Source organism: Silurus aristotelis, assembly GCF_946808225.1.
Source record: "Silurus aristotelis genome assembly, chromosome: 14".
NCBI classification, from domain to species: domain Eukaryota; kingdom Metazoa; phylum Chordata; class Actinopteri; order Siluriformes; family Siluridae; genus Silurus; species Silurus aristotelis.
Window position 1 is genome coordinate 23,826,839 of NC_139587.1, and position 24,620 is coordinate 23,851,458.

Genomic DNA, 24,620 nt, shown 5'->3' on the forward strand with positions numbered 1-24,620 from the left:
TTAATTGCTGGGAGATTACCGATTCAAAGATATACTTTACATGGGTTGGAAGATGTAGAGCTCTGACCACAACCCAACTGAACACCTTTGGAATGATTAAGAATGCTGACTGCACCCCAGGTCTCCGCTCCTCACCTCACCTACATCAGTACCTGACTTCACCAAAGCCCTTGTAGCTGAAGGAGCACAAATCTCCAGAAAGGCACCGCAAGATCTAGTGGAACATCTTCCCAGAAGAGTGAAGGTTATTATAACATCAAATGGGGACTAAATGTGAAATGGAACGCTAAAAAACACATACAAATCTAATGATCAGGTGTCTACAAACTAGTGTACCTAGTGTGTGTACAGATATGCATGTGTAATAAAACTTACTTAAAATACAAAGTGAAAGAAACAGCTTTTTTTTTTTTTTTTTTTTTACTCAAACTCCTGCCCCCGGGATTGCTTTTTCAAAGGTGAGATTTTTCTTCTCTTTTAAATAATCCTAACTTCATTATTTTTATACTAAGCATGAAGTTCTTTCTTTGCATATCCAGCGATGTTTGGAAGCTAGTGTCAGAGTGCAGGGTCCGCTATGATACAGCTCAGAGCGCTAAGGGCCTTGCTCAAGGGCCCAAAAGTGTCAGCTTGGTGATACAAGAGCTTGTACCTCCTGACCTTCTATGCAGTAAACCCAAGCCTTAACCATTACAAGCTCTAAGACATGGTGACGCTCCATGCAATTTAAAACTCAAAATGGCGCTTATTCTCACATTGTTTTAACAGAAATTCCTTGCTGAACCTGATCGGCGAAAAAAACCCAGGACGACTTGAACAGAGGTTCATTCGCCAGAACTCGATAATGGAGCATGAATCATGATCTGGATGCCTGAAAACCACAGACTCTAAGTGTAAACCTTCAGTAATCCTATCTGGACAATGATAACCTTTGCTCTGTTGGATATCTCTCGATACACCAAGTCAACCTTTAGATTTTATCTTCAGTGTGATGAAGTGTAGAAGTGGCATCGGGTTACTGTACTGAGCAGGATCCAGACAAATGTAACACCATTTTGACTGCTGCAAGACACAACTATTTGTTGCTCTTTAGTAAGCGATGAGTGTACACTGTGTGAGAGACAGAGTGTGTGTGTATATACTGTATGTCTCAGTGTGTTTCTCGCTGTATGTCTGCAAGCAGATGTGTGTATTTATTTCTCTCTCTCTCTGTGTAAATGTTTGTGTATCTATACGGATGGTAAAATTCACATCGGTGCATCGGCATTAAAGTTAATGATGTGATGCATCGATTTGAAAAAGTGTGCATCGGATACAATTTGCATCAGTAAAAAACTATTTATTTATATATAATTATTAGTAGCTGCGCTACACTTTTATTATTTAGAAAGTGACCAATATTTTATATGTAGGTTGATTTCTCCTCGCTAAACAGTTTCTTTCATTTTTTCCATTGCATCGTATTGAATTGTGTTGAATCGGACGAAAATCGGATCGCACTGCATTGGTAGCTGCTTCGTATGTATCTTTTATGTATCGTATTGTTAGCTATGCATCGAGATGCAAATCAGATCGGCCTCAGTTATGGAGACAAAAAAAATGCCTCTTCCTTTGTGGGACGCATCTTCTTCTTTCTTCTTCTTCTTTCGGCTGCTCCCATTAGGGGTCGCCACAGCGGATCATCCGTCTCCATACCACCCTGTCCTCTATATCTGCCTCTTTTACACCAACTACCTGCATGTCTTCCCTCACCACATCCATGAACCTCCTCCTTGGCCTTCCTCTTTTCCTCCTACCTGGTGGCTCCATCTTCAGCATTTTTCTACCAATATAATTCATGTCCCTTCTCTGCACATGTCCAAACCATCTCAATCTCGCCTCCCTCACCTTCTCACCAAAACATCCTACATGTGCTGTCCCTCTAATAAACTCATTTCTAATCTTGTCCATCCTCGTCACTCCCAACGAAAACCTCAACATCTTCAGCTCCGCTACCTCCAGCTCCACCTCCTGTTTTTTACTCAATGCCACTGTCTCTAATCCATACAACATCGCAGGTCTCACCACAGTCCTATAAACTTTCCCTTTCATTCTTGCAGATACTCTTCTATCACAAATCACTCCTGTCACTCTTCTCCACCCACTCCACCCTGCCTGCACTCTTTTCTTTACTTCCCTAACACACTCTCCATTACTTTGCACTGTTGACCCCAGGTACCTGAACTCCTCCACCTTCTCCACCTCTTCTCCCTGCAACCGCATTACTCCACTGCCCTCCCTCTCATTCACACACATGTACTCTGTCTTACTCCTACTGACTTTCATTCCCTTTCTCTCCAGCGCATATCTCCACCTCTCCAGGCTCTTCTCAACCTGCTCTCTACTCTCACCACAAATCACAATATCATCTGCAAACATCATAGTCCAGGGAGACTCCTGTCTGACCTCGTCCGTCAACCTGTCCATCACCACTGCAAACAGGAAAGGGCTCAGGGCCGATCCTTGATGCAGTCCAACCTTCACCCTGAACCAGTCTGTCGTACCTACTGCACACTTTACTGCCGTCACACTGTCCTCATACATGTCCTGCACCACCCTCACATACTTCTCTGACACACCTGACTTCCTCATACAATACCACAACTCCTCTCTCGGCACCCTGTCGTACGCTTTCTCTAAATCCACAAATACGCAATGCAGCTCCTTCTGTCCTTCTCTATACTTCTCCATCAACATCCTCAAAGCAAATAAGGCATCTGTGGTGCTCTTCCTCGGCATGAAACCATACTGTTGCTCACAGATGGTCACCTCTTCTCTCAGCCTGGCTTCCACTACTCTTTCCCATAACTTCATGGTGTGACTGATCAACTTAATTCCCCTGTAGTTACTGCAGGTCTGCACATCTCCCTTATGCTTAAAGATCGGTACCAGCACACTCCTTCTCCATTCCTCAGGCATCCTCTCCCCTTTCAGAATCCTGTTAAACAATCTGGTTAAAAACTCCACTGCCATCTCTCCTAAACATCTCCACGCTTCTACCGGTATGTCATCTGGTCCAACCGACTTTCCATTCTTCATCCTCTTAATCGCTGCTCTCACTTCCTCCTTACTAATCCTATCTACATCCTGCTTCACCAACTCCACATCCTCCAACCTTCTCTCTCTCTGATTTTCCTCATTCATCAGCTGCTCAAAATACTCCCTCCATCTTCTCAACACACTCTCCTCACTAGTCAACACATTTCCCTCTCCATCCTTTATTGCTCTAACTTGCAGTACATCCTTCCCAGCTCGGTCCCTCTGCTTGGCCAATCGGTATAAATCCTTTTCTCCTTCCTTAGTGTCCAACCTCTTATACAGTTCCTCATATGCCTTTTCCTTGGCTTTCGCCACATCCCTTTTAACCTGTTGCCGCATCTCCTTGTACTCCTGCCTACTCTTCTCATCACTCTGTCGATCCCACTTCTGTTTTGCCAAACTCTTTCCCCTAATGCTCTCCTGCACTTCCTCATTCCACCACCACGTCTCCTTGTCTTGCTTTCTATTTCCAGATGTCACACCAAGTACTTTTCTAGCTGCCTCCCTCATCACTCCTGCAGTAGTTGCCCAATCATCCGGCACCTCTTCACCACCACCAAGCCCCTGTCTGACCTCTTCCCTGAACCTCACACTACACTCTTCCTCCTTCAGTTTCCACCATCTTATTCTTGTTTCAAACCTTACTTTCCTCCTCTTCTTCTTCGCCTCCAAAACCATCCTACAGACCACCATCCGATGCTGTCTAGCTACACTGTCCCCCGCCAACACCTTACAGTCTCCAATCTCCTTCAGGTTGCATCTCCTACACAGAAGATAATCCACCTGTGGGCACCTTCCTCCACTCTTATACGTCACCCTATGATCCTCCTTCTTCTTAAAATACGTGTTCACCACTGCCATTTCCATCCTTTTAGCAAAATCTACCACCATCTGCCCTTCCACATTCCTCTCCTTAAAACCATACCTACCCATTACCTCCTCATCACCTCTGTTCCCTTCACCTACATGCCCATTAAAGTCTGCCCCAATCATTAATCGTTCTTTCCTAGGTTCACCATCTACCACTTCATCTAATTCACTCCAGAATCTTTCTTTCTCCTCCATCTCACAGCCAACTTGTGGAGCATAGGCACTGATTACATTTATCATCATCCCTTCAACTTCCACCTTCACGATCATCACCCTATCAGAAACTCTCTTCACCTCCACTACACTCTTACTGTACGCTTCCTTCAGAATCACCCCTACACCATTTCTCTTTCCATCCACACCATGATAAAACAGTTTAAACCCACCTCCAATGTTCCTGGCCTTACTCCCTTTCCACTTGGTCTCCTGAACACACAACACATCTACCTTTCTCCTCTCCATCATATCAGCTATCTCTCTCCCTTTACCCGTCATAGTTCCAACATTTAAAGTACCAACCCGAACCTCTACTCTCCTACACTGCTCCTTTTCCTGCCGTCTCTGTAGACGCCTTCCTCCTCTCCTTCTCCTCCTTCTCCTCCTTCGGCCAACAGTAGCCCAATTTCCACCGGAACCCTGTCGGCTAACGATACCTGTGGCGGTCGTTGTTAACCCGGGCCTCGCCCGATCCGGTATGAAATTCTCATTTGTGATCCGCATATTTGATTTGGCACATGTTTTACGCTGGATGCCCTTCCTAACGCAACCCTCCCCATTTACCCGGGCTTGGGACCGGCACTAAGAGTACACTGGCTTGTGCCCCTCAGTTATGGAGACAAAAAAAATGCCTCTTCCTTTGTGGGACGCATATATGACATATAACTGGAAGCATCTCGCTTATATAGTACATTTCCTAGTGCCCCTATATTACTATATAATGGCTAATTTAAATGTAGAATTTCCACAAAACAAAACGAGGCACAAATCAATAATGGTGTCCAAACCGCTACAGAAGCTTTGGCACTTGTCTCCTCAAAGAAACCCAAGTCAATGTGCATTCCACATTTGCCTGGGTGAAATATTAATCCCACAATCAATATTTTTTCAAAAATAATTTGAGGAGTTTAGCCAGCAGCAATCAACCACTTATCTTATGACCAAGCAGTGAAATAAAGGTCATTAAGTACGAGGTGAATGATTTCATTAACACATGCACATGTGCACGCACGCACATGATAGGTTGACTCCACCTCATAGCCACAGCCAGGCCTTAACAGGGAAACTCCCTGATCATGGGATGTTGTGCTCCACTCCCTCTCCGGCCTACTGTTCCCTTCATACTTCCCTCATCTTATCTGATCTTGAGCCCAATATAAAGTTTTCACTTGTGAGAATACAATACAAATGGTATACACTTAAACACCTGTATGTCCAACCATGTAGCTGTTCTTCACACCAGCACATTTTCTTGACACAACTGCTACAACAACAACAACTATACAATTCATTTTGAGCCCAAGCCTCATTGTACCCATCCAGTGTGATCAATTGTGGCTGCAGACACTCACGAGACATCTGCAGTACACAATCTTTTGAGTCTTGAATAATTTCCCAAAAGGCAACAAAATAAACAAAAAATATTTCATATAATTTCTTCATTCATCATTTACCACTTACCCATTTTGACACATATTACATTCATATAAAATTGTGGAGGTTGTAGCTCAGTAATTAAGGCTCTGGGTTACTGTTTAGAAGGTATCACCAGGCTGCCACTATTGGGGCCCTTGAGCAAGGTCCTTATGATGGCTGACCCTGATCTCTGACCTCAGCTTCCTAACATCACTTGGATATTAAGTGAAGGAAAAAATTCACTCTTCTGTGATGTGTAAGTGACAAGTAAATGCTTCTATTTTATGTTCGAAAGACATTGGACATTCCGTGGATTCCATATATTTGGATTAAGTATTTGTTTGATGCTTTCCCAATTCATGCCCATTGTTTCATGGAATAAGATCTGGATGCATTCCCACCCTAACCAGGATGAAATGATGTCTGAAATTGAATGAATGAATAAATGAATGAATTAATTTACTGTGATGTTGGTTTTTACTATCACACTTTTGCCAAATGCTTCAGAGCTATAAATAACGCTAACTTAGGTCATAGCTAGATATCTTGCTAGAGTAAATATTGTAAATCACATCCTCAATACACCAGAAGTTAAAAACTAATAGAAATGAGGAGTGGAATAAAATTAATAAACGAGGTCAAGAGGTAATGCTAGTGTTTTAGCAAACAGAATATTACCACTGGAAAATAGAAACATGTGAAACATAAACTGTGAATTATGTGTGTTATGTTATGGAGGAATGCACAGTGCATGTATGGGGTATGGCCTCAGTAACCCTGCAGTATGTGTGCTGTGTGCATGTAATTGATATTGGTATTGGCTAATCCTGTTTAATCCCATTAATTTCCATATATTCCCGTTAACTCCCAAGGAAAGATTCCAGTCTTGAAAATTTCAGATCCTCAAAATTTTTCCATAATAAGAAAAATATAATATATTAATATAAAATGAAGTGATATTAATAGCAAGACAATCTGAATGCTACTGTTCCACCAGTGCTCACATGCAAAGAAGGCTGTCGTGTTCTGCAATGGTCCTAAATCCAAACTGAAGCGCTTACAACATACTGCTTTTAACTTAAACTGAAATGTGAGCCATTGGGACCTTTAAAAGAAATCTCCAGTCAATGGCCATCAAGTGGGTAAGATTCAGACTAAGTTGGCTGGAATCTCACGTCCGGGTTCACTTGGCCTTTTAGCTGTGACGTTCCCTCTGTGAAAAGAAGGTAGTTACATTAAAAAAAAAAAAAAAAAAAAAAAAAAAAAATGAAGAAAAGGTGGACCGACGCATAGTGGAGCAGGTTGAGCAGGTTTTTACCCACGATTGTCAGAAAGTTCTCACCTACCAGTAGGGTAACTGGGGTATGGAAGTGCTCATACTGGTGTTGACTGCTTCAACACCAGGGAATGCAAGCAAATATTCATAGCTTGAGAACTTTCTGGTGTTTACACACTCACAAACACACACCTCAGAAACCAGACACACCCATCCAACCTGCCGTACCGTACAAGATATTTCTCCCCTGGATGAACATGGTGGTAAATTGAATATGCTATATTTCCTTTCCTAACAATGAATTTATTTAAAACAAGTGTGCAAATTAAGAGTGTGCAGTTCAAGAACATTGTGTGCCATTAGGCCACGTCCAGGTTGTTCTATAGTGGTTCTGCAATTAGCCAACATTGACAATTACGGCTCAATCAGTCCCACACGCTTATAAACCAGCACATGCAGTCTTAATCATTCCAGAGGTTTGATTCACAACTAAAGGGATCTTCATCATAAGGAAAAGATAAGAGCTCAGAATGTGAGAAGGTCATCATGGTGTGGAGGCTGGACAATGATGGGGCTTTATCAACATCAGGAAAGTAAGAGAAAGGGAAACAGAGAGAATTGTGGTTAAGACAGGACAAAGGGAGAACGGAGAACAGGGCTATGTGCGGGCTGGTACAGCTAGAACAGGGCTGGCAGTGTGTGCGTGGGGTCGTGTGGGGTCATCTAAAGGGGTTATAGTGCAAGGGTTGTGTTTGCCATGGGTAAAATGGTATACTGGGCTGCCTGAGAACACTAAAAACAGACAACTCCTCATTCTCCCACTTTCTTTGTCTCAACCATCTCATCACGAGGGCATCCTGTCCTCAAGCCCTGCAAACCTGCCAGGTATCCTCACACACTCCCAGCTCTTGAACGTTCGGTATGAATCAAGATTGTTTTTTTTGCTGTCTGACAAAATATTTCTCCCTTGCCTTTGGCATCACCTGTTTCACACAGCATTATTTCAAATTTAAAAACTCAAACTGGTTCCTCAGGGCCCTAAAGGCAGAACAAATGCAGGTTATACCTGCTTTCAGAAACAGGTTTATAGACTTTATGGCCTTTGGACCTAAAGTAGACTCTTTCCAAAAGACCAAAACCAACAGATAACAATCACTGGCATGTTTAATTGCAGACCTCATAAACTGGTCTTTCCTTCCTCAATCAGCAATTTTGTGGTAGAATTTTAACACAACATGTCTTCCAGGCTAACCTCGATACAAGCCTCCACCCATCTCTTCAATCCACCAATTCCTTCTAAAGATAGAACACCTCACATGTATCTGAAAGATGCGTAGCCTTGATGAACGTTGAAAACACAATAGCAGTCGGATCTAAGCGCAGTTTAAGGATTAGTCATGGTGTACGATCGAACAGAAAAATCACCATTAACAACACAATACCTTCACGCATCTTATACCTACCTGCATGTTCTTTTTTACCCACTAAGTCACTTACTCTAGTGGTTCATATCCTTCTACATTCAGCAACGATTACAATTCAGAAAACTATTACAATATTGCAATATATGTGGGAAACCTACCAAGTATTCAACAACAGATTGAAGGTAGCAATGTGATTGCTCTGACTATGTAACTCTGACTGTGTGAAACTCAGCAAGCATCCCATAGCTGGCACACATTACCTCACCATTTTGAGAGTCCGTAGGTTACACAACCCATGCGAGCTCATCCTTGTCAATGTTTAACCCTTATCATAATGGTGCCATGATACACAGTTAGACAGCAGAAAGCTGATAAAGTAGTTGGAGGTGCATTTGGAAAGACTGTCCTCTTATTTTAAGGCATTAACATTCACTAATCAACCACTGAATCAATGCTGCTAGAAATATTGTCTAGTGTAATTCCACATGCAAACTGTTTAAAAGGCAAGTCAATCATTGTGTCTCACAAAGGGAAGAAGTCATAAAAGAGTCAAGGAAAACACCTGCAAAACCTGGTAAACATTCAGTTCAACATGGTGACACAGAGTATAATGCGAGCCCCCCGAGTCACTTTAAATTATGCCAGGCATTAACATAATAATACTTTTAAATCTAAAAATAAAATAAAAAATACTGCAACCTGTAATGTACAATTTCTTCTAATTGTTGAAAATACACTAGGACTTGATATATATATATTGTATTGATATATGAGGCTTTTGAGTTTCAAATTAAAAGCCTAAGTGGACCTTAAACAAATGTTTCAATCCATTTAAATAAGAACACGCCAGCACTGTTGCAGATGAGCTGGTTTTGGATTACACAATTTGCGTAGTCGCGCAATGCACACAGAACGTAAGGGTTTTGAACGAACACTGCACTGGATGGCATTCAAATTAGACTTGTTTTCACCTCCCAGTAAATTCCTGGCATTTATCGAGAGCGAAACCAAACTCCGGTCAGCGCAGAGCTTCTAGGTAAGATGGAGGGCGAGGCAGAGCAAGTCTTTTGCTCCACTAACAGGAATCTTGGTGTTGTGTAAGCCCTTACATGCATCTCGACCAACCTGTCTGGCCAGAAACTTTAGCTCTCTTTCATACTGGGTTTTAATCCGATTCATCCTGACTGGTAAAACTGTACGAAGAAAATTGTAGGTTAAACACAAATATATTGAATCAAAGAAAGATCAAGTGAGATGGACATATTTGGTGTATGATTTGGAATTGGAGAGGGCAGAAAATTTCTGCTTTGTCAAAGAGTCCAAAATACAGAATGCCATGGGAGGCATTTGACCTGTCTTAGTGTGACTGAACGGTGAAAGAATGTAACAGAACCTCTGCGGAACTGTGTGACAGGTGGAAGGTGTGATTCTACTGCAGTCAGGGGAGAAATAAAGGTATTCATTTCAAAACTAAGAGGTTAGACCAGACTATATCTATATACATTATATTATTATATTCCTTTTCAAAAACAACACAATTCTAGATCATTTCATGCAAAGCATAAAAACACTAACATGCACGAGCTATGCAAAAGCTTCCTTTGCATGCGGATTTACACAATCTACTAAAACCCCGAAACCCCCTTTCCTTACTGGTACCTAGTGAAGGATAATTAATTCACAAATGGCCTTTTAGCAAATATACATTCAGCAGCCGGAATAAACAGGCCACAAAGATACTGAAAAGTTGTTTTTACGCTCAGTTTCACCTCAGTTTCCTAATGAAGATGAAAAACAAAGGGTGGAGCAAGGACAAAAACAAAGCTCCACCGGATTCGACCTGCCATCTAGAATTTTCTACATAACTGGGTTGCATCACCCCGTCAACACCTAGCAGCCATGGATTACCAGTGTCGCTCAAAGACGGGTGGTACAAAGCACCTAGTGATGTTCAGGTGTGAAAGCTGAACAATAGGGTAAAAGCTTGAAGATGAAATACGTAGCTGATAACAAAGATCCAGTAGCGTAAGGTATTAACTACATGTCTCAGTGTACTCGCTATTTAAATAGCAAGTTTCAAATACACTAATGACAATGACTTCAACATGACAAGCTGAAGGACAGAAAAATTACACGTATTACCTCACATTGAGTAATACCTGTGCAAGGGTTATTTTTTTGATTATAGGAAACGCAATCCTTTCATTTAAGCACAATCCTTTCATTCAAGGATCTTTAACACACAGAATGCACATTGAAATAACCTATAATATCTCTGTAAACTAAAATTACAAAAAAAAAACTACACTATATAGAAAACGGTATTGGGACACATGACTTTTCCACCCATGTGGTTCTTAGCTCGGTGTGGTTCCAGTGAATTGCAATGGAAGATCTTAACTGTCATGCTATAGAGCTCTGACCTCAACCCCACTGAACATCTTTGGGATGAATTTAACAGACCTCCTCACCTCACCTACATGGCTTAATGAGCACAAATCTCCACAAGCACATACCAAACTCTAGTGGACCATCTTCCAAGAAGAATCATTATAACAGCAAATGGTGACTAACTGTGGAATGGAATGCTCAAAAACCAGACGTTTTCATTTTAGTTGTAGCCTTTAGGCACCTGAAACTTGTCTGAAAGTGAAACCTTGCCTCGAGTTTCCTCGAGTTTCATTGTTCCTTGTTTAAAAGTGCAAATATTTGCTTATCATGCCATCCTATTTGCACCATAATGCTGCCTATAGCTGTGCATGTTATTTAACCAATGATCACTCTTCACCTCCTGCCAGGACTCTGGATTTTGATTATAACCCATTCCTTTTTAAATTAGAATTTCTTCCTCATGTTGTCTCAGGGAGGATTTTTATTGCCAATTTTACCTCTTGTGTGGAAACACAAACCAAAAACAATTATTGTAAAAAGTCATTCTTCTACTAGTTCATCAGCACATGATGAATCTCTACACTTTGTACACTATTGCCCCTCCACCCAAAAAAAAAAAAAAAAAAAAAAACAGTTAGGAACAGGGGGCAAAACCCAACTTTCAGCTCTTATACAGTTACAGCCATTTTCAAAATTTCTCCTCCGAGACTTTTGCCTGATGCTTTTACCCAGCAGGCCATCCTCCAGGCAAGGCAAAGGGGCCTTGATGCAATTAGTGAGTCAGTGATACTCGCAATCCCTAAAGAGCAGTCAAGAGGGCACCAGCTGTGTTGGTGGTACATCTTAATTAATCACCACTTGAGCCACGCTACCTATGCTGTCTACGCTGATCGGCTTCATGGCCTGTCCCTCTTTTTACCTCTTCCACATCTCTCTACATCTTTACCCAGGAGTACAAAGGAAACCCCACTGGGACAACACACAGTAGCCCAAGAGTAACAAAGCAACGGGTGCAAGTTACCGTTACCACAACAATGCAAAATACAACAACGCACAAACAACAGCCTTACTACTGACATGATAAAGCATATAAAGATTACATGGCCTTTCTGAGCAGACTAAGTGAAAGATAAGGATCTTTAAAAGTTTTTGGGGTGTATGTAGGTCTCTGCGCAGGCGTGCGATAAACAAAAAGGCAATTGACAAAGGAATGATATTCATATCCATGCCGTAGAGGCATTCCAGAGAGTGCACTAGAGAGCCGATCCCTGCCTGAGTGCATTCTTCTGACAAATAAAAGGAACGAATCGGTGGGTTCTAATTCTGTATTGGGTTTTCCTGGCATGGCCCTGGTTCCACTTGTTGCCTCAGCAAAGCAGTACAGAGTTCTTCTGTCTAACCACCAACTTTTCCTCTGATTAAACTTTTTTTGATAGGAGTGGTCTCATCCAGAATGACTCCACTCCCATCCACAGGACACAAGAACTTACTGAACGGTTTGTTGAGAAAATCATGTAAATGATATGCTCAGGACTTTGCATTCTTCAGATCTCAAGCCAACCGAAGATTTATGGGAGATTTTCAAGTGACGTGTTAGACCACTATTATAATAAAATCCAGGGGGAAAAACATGGCACACTGAATGTTTACACTGGTGGTTGTAGGAACCCGAAGCTGTGACCCCATGAATTCCCTGCGGGTTCGATGGCCGCTCGTACATGAACACGTTCGTGACACTGTGAACTACCTGACACATGAAGTCAGAGTGTGTGTGAATGTATACGCTGTGAATTACTGAATAACATTGTGGATTTCCAGTTTTCAACTTGAGGCGGCCAAGTTAATAAGAACGTGCAACATGTGAGTTAGGTGTTTCACCTTTCACCTGAACGCACAATAAAAGACCACAGGACACAAGGATTTTGAGCGATGCTACTACCCTTCTTTTATAGGGCTAAGGTTATATGGTCATTTTTACTGACAGAAGAGGCAATCAGGTGCAATTGCTGTTGCATAAACGGATTCTCCGAAACATAATTAGGCCATAAACAGCCTGCAATCAAACGTTGAGGCAATTTAGCCCAATCACACGTAGTTCTCTATTCTATTTTATTCTATTCTATTCTATTCTAAAAACAATCAGATAAACACATAAAAATATATGTATAATCTTTCATTATATGGTAACGTTTTCCCTGAGATGACACCGTTTATGGAAGTTTAAGACACCGTTTATGTCTTTAATGTCAGTGCTCACAACTGTACCTACGTTTGCTAAAAAGTCTCAGTGCCTTGCGCTTTCCCAGAATTATGGCAAGCCGAATTTTCTTATCTTGAAGAAAAAAAAAAAAAAAGTGAGAATTGATGGGCAATCAGTGGTTACTGCTGTTAACCAAGTTAAAGCTAACTTGTTTTACAGATGTTCCACAACAGAAAATGCAACTGTGTGGGTATATATAGTTTACACAGTATTGGAGAGTATATATAGACATAGATATAGTTAATGTATTGAAACGTCTGACCTTTCCAGCTATATGCGGTTCTTCCCCAATCTGTTTATGCAAAGCAAACAAATTGTATAGGATGTCTTTTGATATGGTAACATTCAACTTTCCTTTTACTTGAGCTAGGAGACTTAAACCTGGTCTCTGTGCACATAAATATATGGTTTACATTGATTGGAGTGGAAGATCTCAAGTGGCCTTCTACAGAGCTCTGAACGCAAACCTCCTGAACACCTTTGGGACGAATTGGAACGCTGACTGCACCCAGGCCTCCTCACCTCACCTACATCAGTACCTGACTTTACTAATGCCCTTGCAGGTGAATAAACACAAAGCACACACAGGCACACTTCAATATCTAGTGGAACATCTTCCCAGAACCTCTGTAATATTTGGGATAAATGTGGAATGGGATGTTTATGTTTATTACACCTCGCTGTTAATTATTTTCTCTACCTTTTGGCTAAACGTACAATGACTCAATGGAAGCTCCACGACAAAAAGGTTAATTGATCATTGTTCAGCTTGTTTAAACTGTGAATGCATAAAAAAAACCATCTCCTGACTAATAAATAATTTAATCAGTCTTGATGCCAGTCCCCAGTCGATCGGTCCCTTTGTGAAAGAATAGAGTGGCACACTATGGCCAAGATTATACAGATGTATACTGGAAAGGTTGAATGTATTATTGTGTATTTACATGTTTGTGTGATTTCCATGTTGTTGATTGTTGCCACATGCATTCAATCGTCTTGTTGCGCCCTACAGTGGTCGTATTTACATTTACAGTAAGCGTTTTTAAACAAAAGTACAAAAATCTCATCAAAATCTTCTGAGGAGAAAGAGCTTATCTCTACTAAAAAAAATACAATAATGTAAACAACCTCTGAAAACAGAGATCTTAGATGTGCGAGATAGTGGAATGGAGCCAGTGAAAACGTTACATAAGGAGGTTTAAATACTCTTAATGCCGCGATCACTACTTCTACAACTACTACTAATGCTGCTGCTACGCCTACCACTACAGTTGCTACTTCTACTACTACTAATGCTATGGCTAATTCTGCTACTGCTACCCATACATTCATTTAATTCATTTAGCATTTGGCCCTTATCCACAGCAACTTACATTGAGCTAATTCATACAACTGAGCTACTATGGGATTATGCTCAGGAGTTGAATTCCTGGCCATTGGATCTAAAGTCCGCTAAGCTACCACCTACATCTGCTACTACTGCTAACTCATCTTCTGCCTCCTCTAATCCAACCACTGCTGCTACTTCTGCTACTACTACTACTACAACTGCTATACCTCCTACTATTATTAATGCTACTACTATTATAATACCTGCGTCTGATAATACTGCTACTATTTCTACTACTGCTACTTCTAACACTACTGGTACTATAGCAAAAACTCCTCTTCCTCTTCCTCCTTTGAATAAAAAAACTCTCTTTTCGGCTTCTCCCGTTAGGGGTCGCCACAGCGGATCCTCCGCACGTTTGATTTGGCACATGTTTTACGCTGGATGCCCTTCCTAACGCAACCCTCCCCAATTTATCCGGGCTTGGGACCGGCACTAAGAGTGGCTGGGGATGGTTCCCTGACCGGGAATCGAACCCGGGTCGCAGCGGTGGGAGCGCTGCATCTTAACCACTAGACCACCAGGGGACCTTTCCTCCTTTGAATACTATACAGCTATTTCCACTACCGCTGCTACTACCAATACAATGCCATTACAACTATTACTTTAATTCGATTTATTTTTATTTGTATAGCACTTTTTACTATTGTCTCAAAGCAGCTTATGGTTTATTGCTTATAAGTCTGTTCCTTATAATTGTTTATCACTGATGAGCAAATTAGAGATGGTATGAGGAAGAAACCTTGAAAGTAATTAAAGTAATATTAGAGTAATGGTAGTAATAGGAGTTATAACAGTTGTAGCGGTCATAGCAAGCAATCGCAGAAATAGCAGTAGTGGGAGGACTAGGTATACTACTATTTACTTTTACTATTACTTTTCACTATTACTACTGTTATTCCTTCCACTGTACAAAATAATAATAATTTCTGATAATTCTTTTCAAAAGATAAACAAAATAGTTGCCTAGCATAAACCATTATGACTCTGACCAGGTAGTTACTAAGGATGAGTGAATGCTGTAAGGGCATTGCTAACAGTAATGAGCATGCTCTTCCGTTGTCTCACAACCATCAGTCTGCTTGCTCAGACCAGTAAAAACCTCCTGTTCTCACTCTTTTCACCACACAATCCCGGTGCACAATTCTAGTCTCAAACAAATGCCCTGTGAACCCTCTTGCAAAATTTAAGCAAACAACAAAAAAGTAATTGTGCATGATATGTGTATTTGTATATGCTTAGTGCACCTCTCCTATACAAATAATATATTAGTATACAGCTACAGTATGTCTGTAATACAGCCATACACGAGTTCCTTCACTTTTCTTTGTTATTTATTCATTCAGGTCTGTCAAGGGCATTGGTGGCACAGTGTGACAAAAGCCTGGAACAAAAGTAACAATGGTTCAATAGGCATCATGTTGTGCTTGTTTAATCGTCTATACCTGTGGTTGTTTTAAGGGCTAAAATCACAAGCGACAATTCTTTAGATTTTCACCGGCACAATGAAAAGTGCTCTCACCATTTTGAGCTGCAGTTCAGCGTGATAAGTCTCGCATCTACGCTGTGTCTATAATACGTACAGGATCTAGTCCACCTGTGAAGGTCAAAGGTGCATGCCTTCTGAAAGTACCACCGGAGTGAAATAGTTTCCATGTGGTGTCGCCTTGTTATCTAAACAAGCACGGATTTGGAGAAACTTTCCATTCACAAATCTCCATTACACGGTCATCTGAGATGCTGCTGCATAATCAGATAATGAAGCAGACTATCTGTTGTTGTAAATGATTGTAAAGTGATTTCGGATACTCTCAAATAAAAAAATAAGAAAAGAAAAGAAAATCTCAATGTACTTTAATGTGATATTTGTCCACATGCCACCTCTTCAAGTCTTCAGGAATAACAAAATTAAGCAAAACAAGCATGAAAGCAGGTCAAAGCAGGAGACGGAACAACAAAAAAAGTGTTTAATTTTATTAAAAACAAGCGCAAACGAACAGTTACACGAAGATCAGTCTCGTTTTTTTAATACAGACAGAACTGAGATTTGACACTGATCTTACATAAAACGTAATTTCTGGTCAAATCCCCATGTTAAAAGCAAGCTAACTAGCTAGCATTTATGTTCCACTCACAAAACATGCCTATGTTCCTCTAAAACAGATAATAGTATGCAAGGAAATGTGATACGTGAGCAACCACGGTCTGAACAAAGATTTGATTTAAACACCTGTCATTTGTAATGCAGACTTGTCATGACACCAGGTTTAACAATGGATTTCTATGAGCTGTTGCTCATCATTGAGTCAAAATGCTAAGTATTGAGGGTTTTTTTTTAAATGTAAACTTCGAATTGATGGGATAAATCCAAACGACTGACTTGAGACGATTCCTTGAACCAGCCCTAAAGCACACGAGGTCAAACGTTTCTTTAATTCCCCACTCGCACCTTTAGTTCCTACCTGCATTTAGTACCCTTTTACTATGACACTCGTCGTTCATGAATGATTTGTTTATTTTGAACTAATGCGACTCAGAAGAACGAGTCATCTAAAACAGTAAATTGTTAAATTTGTATTGTAAGAGCATGAGCAAAGCATCGTAAAATCTCCGTAGGCGATGTACAGAACAACAGAATTGAGTAGTTTACCTCATGAGTTCTCTGGTTAGATCAGATTCTGTTTATCACTATTTTTTCCTAATCTGCATGATCATATTTTCATTATTGAAACTATAGTCAAAGTTTGTGTATGTAGACGTATTGGGATTTGCTTATTGAAAAAAAAAAACATTTTTTTTTTTTAAATTTCTGATCAAAGGAAAAAAAATGAACTAAACGACTCGAAAAAAGATTCGTTCATTTTGATGACACAATGAAGAAAGAAAACCTCACAACCACAGTTTCATTACAGATGGAGATAGCAAATATTGTTAGTGCACCTGATGATCATGTGTAGCTCATATACTTGGATTGTTTGCCATTAAAGAAGCCAAACAAGTCAAGCAACCACATTTTTCACAGCATTTTGTCTATCATTTAATTTGCACAGTATGAAATTGGCTAATTTTAGAAGCTACAGGTATGTAACAGCTACATAGTTAAATGGTACACGGCCACAAGAGCCACAATTATAAGCAACAAGAGCGACATATTCCTTAATAATGGGAACCAGCACTGGACTCTGCACTCACTAGGCAATCGAGCACCTAACAGAGCACGTATACTTCTGCTGGCACGTATAAAAGCTGCCATACTATATCCTATATCCCCATAAACTACAAAAGATGCTTATAGCATGCTGCGTGGAAGTAAAGTTAATGATAATCAGACACTGACAATGCGCATACACGCTTGCAATTGCAAGGTCAAAGCAAGAACATTCATAACCCTGAACACACCACCCCACACTTACACATACACACAGACTTTTGCTGAAGGTTGTAAGGTTCACAGTAGCAGCTTGTACAAGTGAGTGTTAAACAAGGGTGGTGCTTTTTCACTGCAAACAATGAACAAACCAAGATGGGTTAAGAATGCGGTACACTCGGGCAAGCTTTACGGACATGCTGACAATGGCCATCTTTACATCCATCCTCTAACACACACACACACACACACACACACACACACACACAGAGAAAATATACACATATTTGTGTGTGCTTTGAATGATGCCATTGTAAGGAGTCACACATTATCGGCTAAACCATGACATTCATTAATTCACAAATGTTAAGAAAAGAGCGTCCATTAACCACACTGTACCCCAACAATGTGGAAACAAGATCAGGACCCAAAAGGCCAAGCATGGACAACACCAACTGCTCACATGGTCCACCAGCACAATGGAAAGCTTTCAAATGAAACTTTTTTTTTTCGAGTGCTAAGTCTAAATATTGCTGTAAGGACAAATAAGCCAGACACTTTCTCCCTCTCAACCTTTTCTCTCTTTTTTACACACAAACACACACACACACACACACACACACACACACACACACACATTTATGTTAATAAGTGTGCAATTAGCAAGTTCTCTTTTTCTTTCGAAGTCGCCTTAAAACTAGAAAGCATATAGGAACCCTAATGAGCTAGCAAACGAGAAAAGATTCGAAGGCCACCTAAATCAAAGCCCTCTGATATTTTGCATGGTCCCAGTAGTCTCTGTAGCAGGTACACATAGACTGCAGCCTCCCTAATGAGATCACTTGCAGGCTTCCTAACATACACTGAAGAGGAGTACACACAGCCTCAGTAAAGACTGGGCTTCAACATGCGGACCGCTGTTAGCCACATATCTGTTCACATAATGTGACATTCCCTAAACCCGAAACACCTTTATATATAATAACGAGGAGTGTGTATGTGCTCCCTAACTCTTAAAGCTCCCTAAGTAGAGTCCTTGTTGTCTGCTTAGTGCCTACAACCAAGTGAGGAGCCCTAATATGGTTCTCTCGATGTAATTTTCCCCCAAATCATGTCCCTAATAAAAAGTACAAGCTCATGTAGGCTTCCTGTGAAGCTGCAACCTAATAAAGACATGTGCTCTCATTGACACCGAGCCCATATTGGGCGTTTACCAAGCTCCACCTTTGGCCTCTAAAGAATAATCCCCACAGGATGCATAACGCAGAGTGCCGGGAACGACCCTAATGCGGTGGGACTATAGGCTCCCTAATGTGGACTACTTGTTTTTCAAACAAGGCCCAAGATTAGGTTCCCTAGTACAGGTTTGATAAACAGGGGCATTTGTTTGCTCCCTAATACACTACATGTATTGCAAGTATTGGGACAAATGTTTAGTTTTTTTTAATCACAAGGTGTGTTTATTATTATAACACAAATTGTACATTTATATACATTATATAAACAAAAGTATTCGCACACCTGACATTTCCAGCCATATGCATTCCCCGAACTGTAACCACAAAATTTGCGGGCCACAATCGTATTTGTCGTTGGATGCTCCAGAATTTAATTTCCCCTTCTGTTCCAGCATGACAACGCTCCTGTGCACAAAGCCAGCTCCATGAAGATATGCTTTACGTAGGTTGGAGTGGAAGATACAGGGCTGCTATGGAGCTCTGACCGTAAAGCTATTGAAATCCATTGGGATGAATTGGAATGCAGATTACACCTCAGGCTTCCTCACCTACATCATTATTTTTCGGATTCTGAATCAGACATTTTCTTGCTTTCTATCAGGTGAATTTGCTAGAAATCAGCACTGAATATTGCATTAGATTGAGTTTAATTTCATTCCCTTTTTATGTGTTGTGCACTGTATACATCTTTAGGGGATAAACGAAAAAGGGTTGCCAGTCCTGCCCGTAAACCGATATCATATATATATATATATATATCAGACACTTGTACTCTCCTGTAGTCATCTAATCAATAGCCCAATCCTTTAGTAACGATACCACCTGATCTAATTGAACACACCTGTCCCCCTTTTTGTACATCTGCACTAGTAGCACAGCCATATACAACCCTGCTAACTGACACACACACAGACAAATACACAGATAAACAGTGTAAAGTAGATGCCACCACCCTTTACACAGAGTCCAGTTACACCCACATTTTACACACCTGATCTGCTTCATAAACCTTCTCTGTGTCAGGTGGGGTAGATATATGAAGGGGGTGGGGGTGGAAATGGATAGAAGGGGTAGACCGATCTCAGGCTTCCAAACGTCATCAAACAAGTGAACACTCTAAGACTTAAAGTAAGGGAATAGTTTAGGATGAGCTGGAGGTGCCCAGGTGCACCAGGGGGGACCACCTGAAATGCAAACCTCAATACAAGTATACAGGGTGAAGTTGAATGGCGTTGCACAGACTATACAATGAATTTAAATGCCTTTGAGAGCTGTCATTTGGAGGTCGTACCTCTGTGTGAAGCTGCGCACAGTCCCGGTCTATTTCCCCGATGTAGTACTGCTCCAGCCAACGCCGCGCGTTTTTCGAGTGACGGTGCGGCGGTCCGTCCAGCTGCGCGGACACGTCGCTGCCCGAGCGTCCCAGGATCAGCGCCTCTCCGCCCGGGTGCATCCGCAGGAAGACGGTCACGTCGTAAACCCGCGTCCCCACCAGCACCCAGCAGGACTCCTTCGTGCAGTGTCTCGCAATTTCTTTCTCCGAGAAGAACCGAGTGGTCGTCGTTCGAGACATTTCTATTTTCATAAGTGTATATAATTAATTATGATTTATTTTAAATATATAAACATATATATAAATGAGATCCAGGTGAACCGGAGAACTTCTCTTGGCTCTCCCGCTGAGAGTCCAGCTGGCTTCTGATGGTCTTCTTCCAGACTTCTTACCAACGAGACTATTACTATTAGTAACTCATGAATAATTCATAATCCAGAAGTTGTAGGAGGCGGGGTCAAGACACGAAGCCTCCAAGCCCTTGTAATACAAAAAGGATGAACCAGAAGTCGTAGAGGGCGTGGTCAAGCCACAGGCACCTGTTATACAAGGAGGTACCAAAAGTTGTAGGGGGCGTGGCCAAGCCACAGGCACCTGTTATACAAGGAGGTACCAGAAGTTGTAGGGGGCGTGGTCAAGCCCGAGGCAACTGGTATACAAGAAGGATGAACCTGAAGAAGCAACCAGAAAGTTGCCTTATTGTAAACTGATTTGCAATCATATAAATTGGTATAGTTTTTTTTTAAAAGGCATTTGCATATTGAAGAACGAAAAAAATGGTCAATTTAAAACTATTTGCTACTAATGCATGTGGATTTCCGGATTATGGCACTTCCGCCTTCTGTCTTCTGCTTGAATCTGCCTGTTTGAGAAGAATGAAGCAACGCTTACATCAGGTGGCGCACTTTCATTTTGCCTTGTTTTTTTTTTTTTTTAACAGTTTTTGACTGCTATCTGAAACATTTTGAAGCATCACTGTGACTCCTCGTTGATCCAGAGATTAAGGGTGATGTATGGGACGCACATGTGCCAGTGATGGGCATAAACATAAACATCTGATTAAGGTAATCTCCAAGCCTTGTCCTGCACATTTCTGTATTTTGCATAATACCAAAACACTATTTAAATTTAGGATATTTAGCAGACACCCTTTATCCAGAGTAATTTACATTTATTTCATTCATACAACTGAGTAGCTACGGGGTTAAGGAGTGCCATCTTGGGATTTGAACTCATCACCTTTAAGCTACCACCTATCTTATGTAATCAGTTGGTTCATTTAACAACACTTTCTTACATCGAAGTGTTTGTAGAACATAGGACACTCAAATATCCAGGACAAGGATGACTCGAGGACCAGGAGTGTCTTATCCACAAGGTTTCTAACCTTCGTCCAGGAGTTCCCCCGGCTATACATTTTTGCTTTATTTTTCCCTGCTCCCAACACAGCCGATAAATTATACAACTATAATGAATGGATGATTGGTGCCACTCAGAGAAGGATGGTTTCTTCCTCATACCATCTCAGGGAGTTTTTCCTTGACACTATCACCACTGGATCACTCATCAAGGATAAACCTGTTTTTAAAGAATACTTTATTGATCCCACAGGGGAACAGCCATGCTACAGCACCCCTGGAGTACAGCAGGTTAAGATAAGATAAGATATTTCAAAGATTTATTTAAAAGTAGAGACATAATACAAGTACAGTAATCCCCCGTTTATCACGATGGTTACGTTCCAAAACCGTCCGCGATCAACGAAAAACCCCGATAAACGGACGCCTATAAACTGTACTTTATTAACAATTCACTTCATTTTATAATTAATAATTGAATGATAATGAGTGAATGATAATACAATTCTTTATTTCAACATTAAACTCCATAAAAACAATTCCCTATAAGTCTTTCAAACATATTGCACATAGGTAATATTGCACAGTTTTAAATTAGTGTACATTTATTGGATAAAAACTTTGTTGTTATTTTTGCACAGTTAAAAACACAATAACAGTGTATATTTTGGTGACTGGTTCACTGGGAGAAGCTCTGATTGTAAAGTCTAATAGCAGCAGGAAAAAAAAAAAGACCTTCTGTATCGCTCCTTCAGACACCTAGGATAAGTGTATTGGTGCATAAGTGTATTGGGGCCTTGCTCAAGGGCCCCAAGCTTAATAGCTTCTGATCAGTAACTTAAAATCCTAACCACTGAGCTAAGATTGGAGAGTTTGTGCATTTTCTTTTTAAACTACAGGCCATGCTGTCACTACACTGAACTACTAAGCTGTTAAACTTGAATTGCTTTTGTCCCTGATCTGGAGTTTAGGGAGGGGAGCAACTGGGTTGACTGGTTATAATGCAGTAAATCGTTCACCATGGTTGAAGCATGAGGGTTATTTTTTTCCAAAAGAAGATACATTTTTAAGTGTGGGATCATTACTTAGCAAATACCTTTGTTTTCAGCAGATAGAGATCTGTTTATGAGGACAGTATGTACAATTGTATGTACTGTTGTTTAAACAAAATATAGAAACAATTTTCAACCTTCTTCTTCTCATTATTAGACAAACACACAGTCATTTCTTTTCCACAGAAATGCATGATCAACTTCTAATCATCATATGCATGCTTTTAAAGAACAGGTTATGTAATGCTTAGTTTTTGCATCTGACCTCCAATGTCTCCCATCCAAATTAACAGCGAGTTCAAATGGACATCACTGTACTCCAGTTTCACCTCCAGGCTGCAGTGTTGGTCAGTGAAACCCGTCAGCTATTGCCAGTGAGGAACCGGAGCACAGCAGTGTGAAAAAGCATCCATCCACTATTTTGTAACTTTATGGTGTTAAAAATGAAATACAAAAAGACACAACGAATAAAAAATAAACACAAATAAAAATAGCACAAAACCTGTTGTTTGTCTTATTTTCGAGCTGATTGATACTAAAGATTATAGATAAGCAGGTCAGCTGAGAGCAAAACAGCATGAAAAACATGCAGAAATGGCATACAGAATGTCACAGAACCTGTTTAAAAACTAGAAATTTGTTTCCTGCAAAAGGCCTTCCTTTAATAATTCATTCATACATAAAAAAAAAAAATGGCAGGAAAACAGCACAGACCTGCAAATATAATGTCCTAATTCAAAATCCACATAAACACCACAGGAAATTCGCACCTTTGACTGTATTATACTGTTTACATGCTGGTTTTTTGCACCTTTGACTATATTATACTGTTTACATGCTGGTTTTTTGCACCTTTGACTATATTATACTGTTTACATGCTGGTTTTTTGCACCTTTGACTGTATTACACTGTTTACATGCTGTTTTTTTGCACCTCTTGACTGCTGCTACTGCTGTTTTTTGCACTGCATTGTGTCTGTTTATATTTACTCCCAGTTATAGTTTTTACAGTTCTCCTCACAAAGTACTGTATAATCAAAGTATACAGTAGGTTTACTGGTCGGCTCTATCTTGGGTTTTGTGTCTTGTCTTGTGTTGTCTTGTGTTGTCTGTCTGTCTGCACTGTCTGTCTGTACTGTTTTTCGTCTGCACTGTTTGCACTAGGTTGCACTCAATGCACTTTACGTAGCTTGTGTTGTGTTGTAGCTCTATGTTGTTTTTTATCGTAGCACCTTTAGTGTGTATCTTTTACCTAGAAAGCTGCAAGAAGTGTTCATTTACATTTTGTGCCATTTGGCAGACACCCTAATCCAGACTTACAATTATCTCATTCATACATCTGAGCAGTTGAGGGTTAAGGGCTTTGCTCAAGAGCTCAACAGTGGCAGCTTAGTGGTGGTGGGATTTGAACTCATGACCTTCTGTTTAGAAGTAGACTATGCAATTACATACTTTAGACATTTAAAGGCAATATATCACATTATTAGGTGGATATGGTAATAATCAGGTACCTTAATGAAAGCAGCAGTGTAAAGGTACAGGTTTCTGCAGCTTTCTATGTGGATATTAAATAATACAGATATATTATATTAAGAGAAAGTTCTAGTGAGGGTATGGTTGATTTAGGGTGTTAATTGATTAGAACTCAGAAACACCAAAAGAAAAGAAAGTATAAAACTGTAAACTGGAAGTATATAGTGTACACTATCTATTAAGACAATGAAACCTTTCATAAGCTCGTTTACATACTGCTGTGGTACGCAGGCCTGTTTGTCATGTTTGCAGATTTTTTTCCCCCTAATAGACAGCAAACTGTGTTTACTGCTTTGCATTGCTTTAACGCATCATAGCTGACTGGAGAGCTGGTAAATCCAGTATGTCAATGTCTGTCTGAACATGCTTGGTTTGGATTTTTTTGCTAATCTATTGCTTTGGATCGAAATGGTGGAAC

General features: G+C 40.5%; 1 protein-coding gene across 1 annotated transcript in view; it reads right to left on the reverse strand.

The window, feature by feature from the left end:
- Positions 1–20,693, reverse strand: part of fa2h (fatty acid 2-hydroxylase) — a 34,355-nt gene extending 13,662 nt beyond the window's left edge. Inside the window, exon 1 of the mRNA XM_083561117.1 lies at positions 20,218–20,693. Coding sequence (XP_083417243.1) covers positions 20,218–20,511 — 294 coding nt within the window. The 5' untranslated portion in view covers positions 20,512–20,693. The remainder of the gene's footprint in view (positions 1–20,217) is intronic.
- Between the last annotated feature and the right edge of the window lie 3,927 nt (positions 20,694–24,620).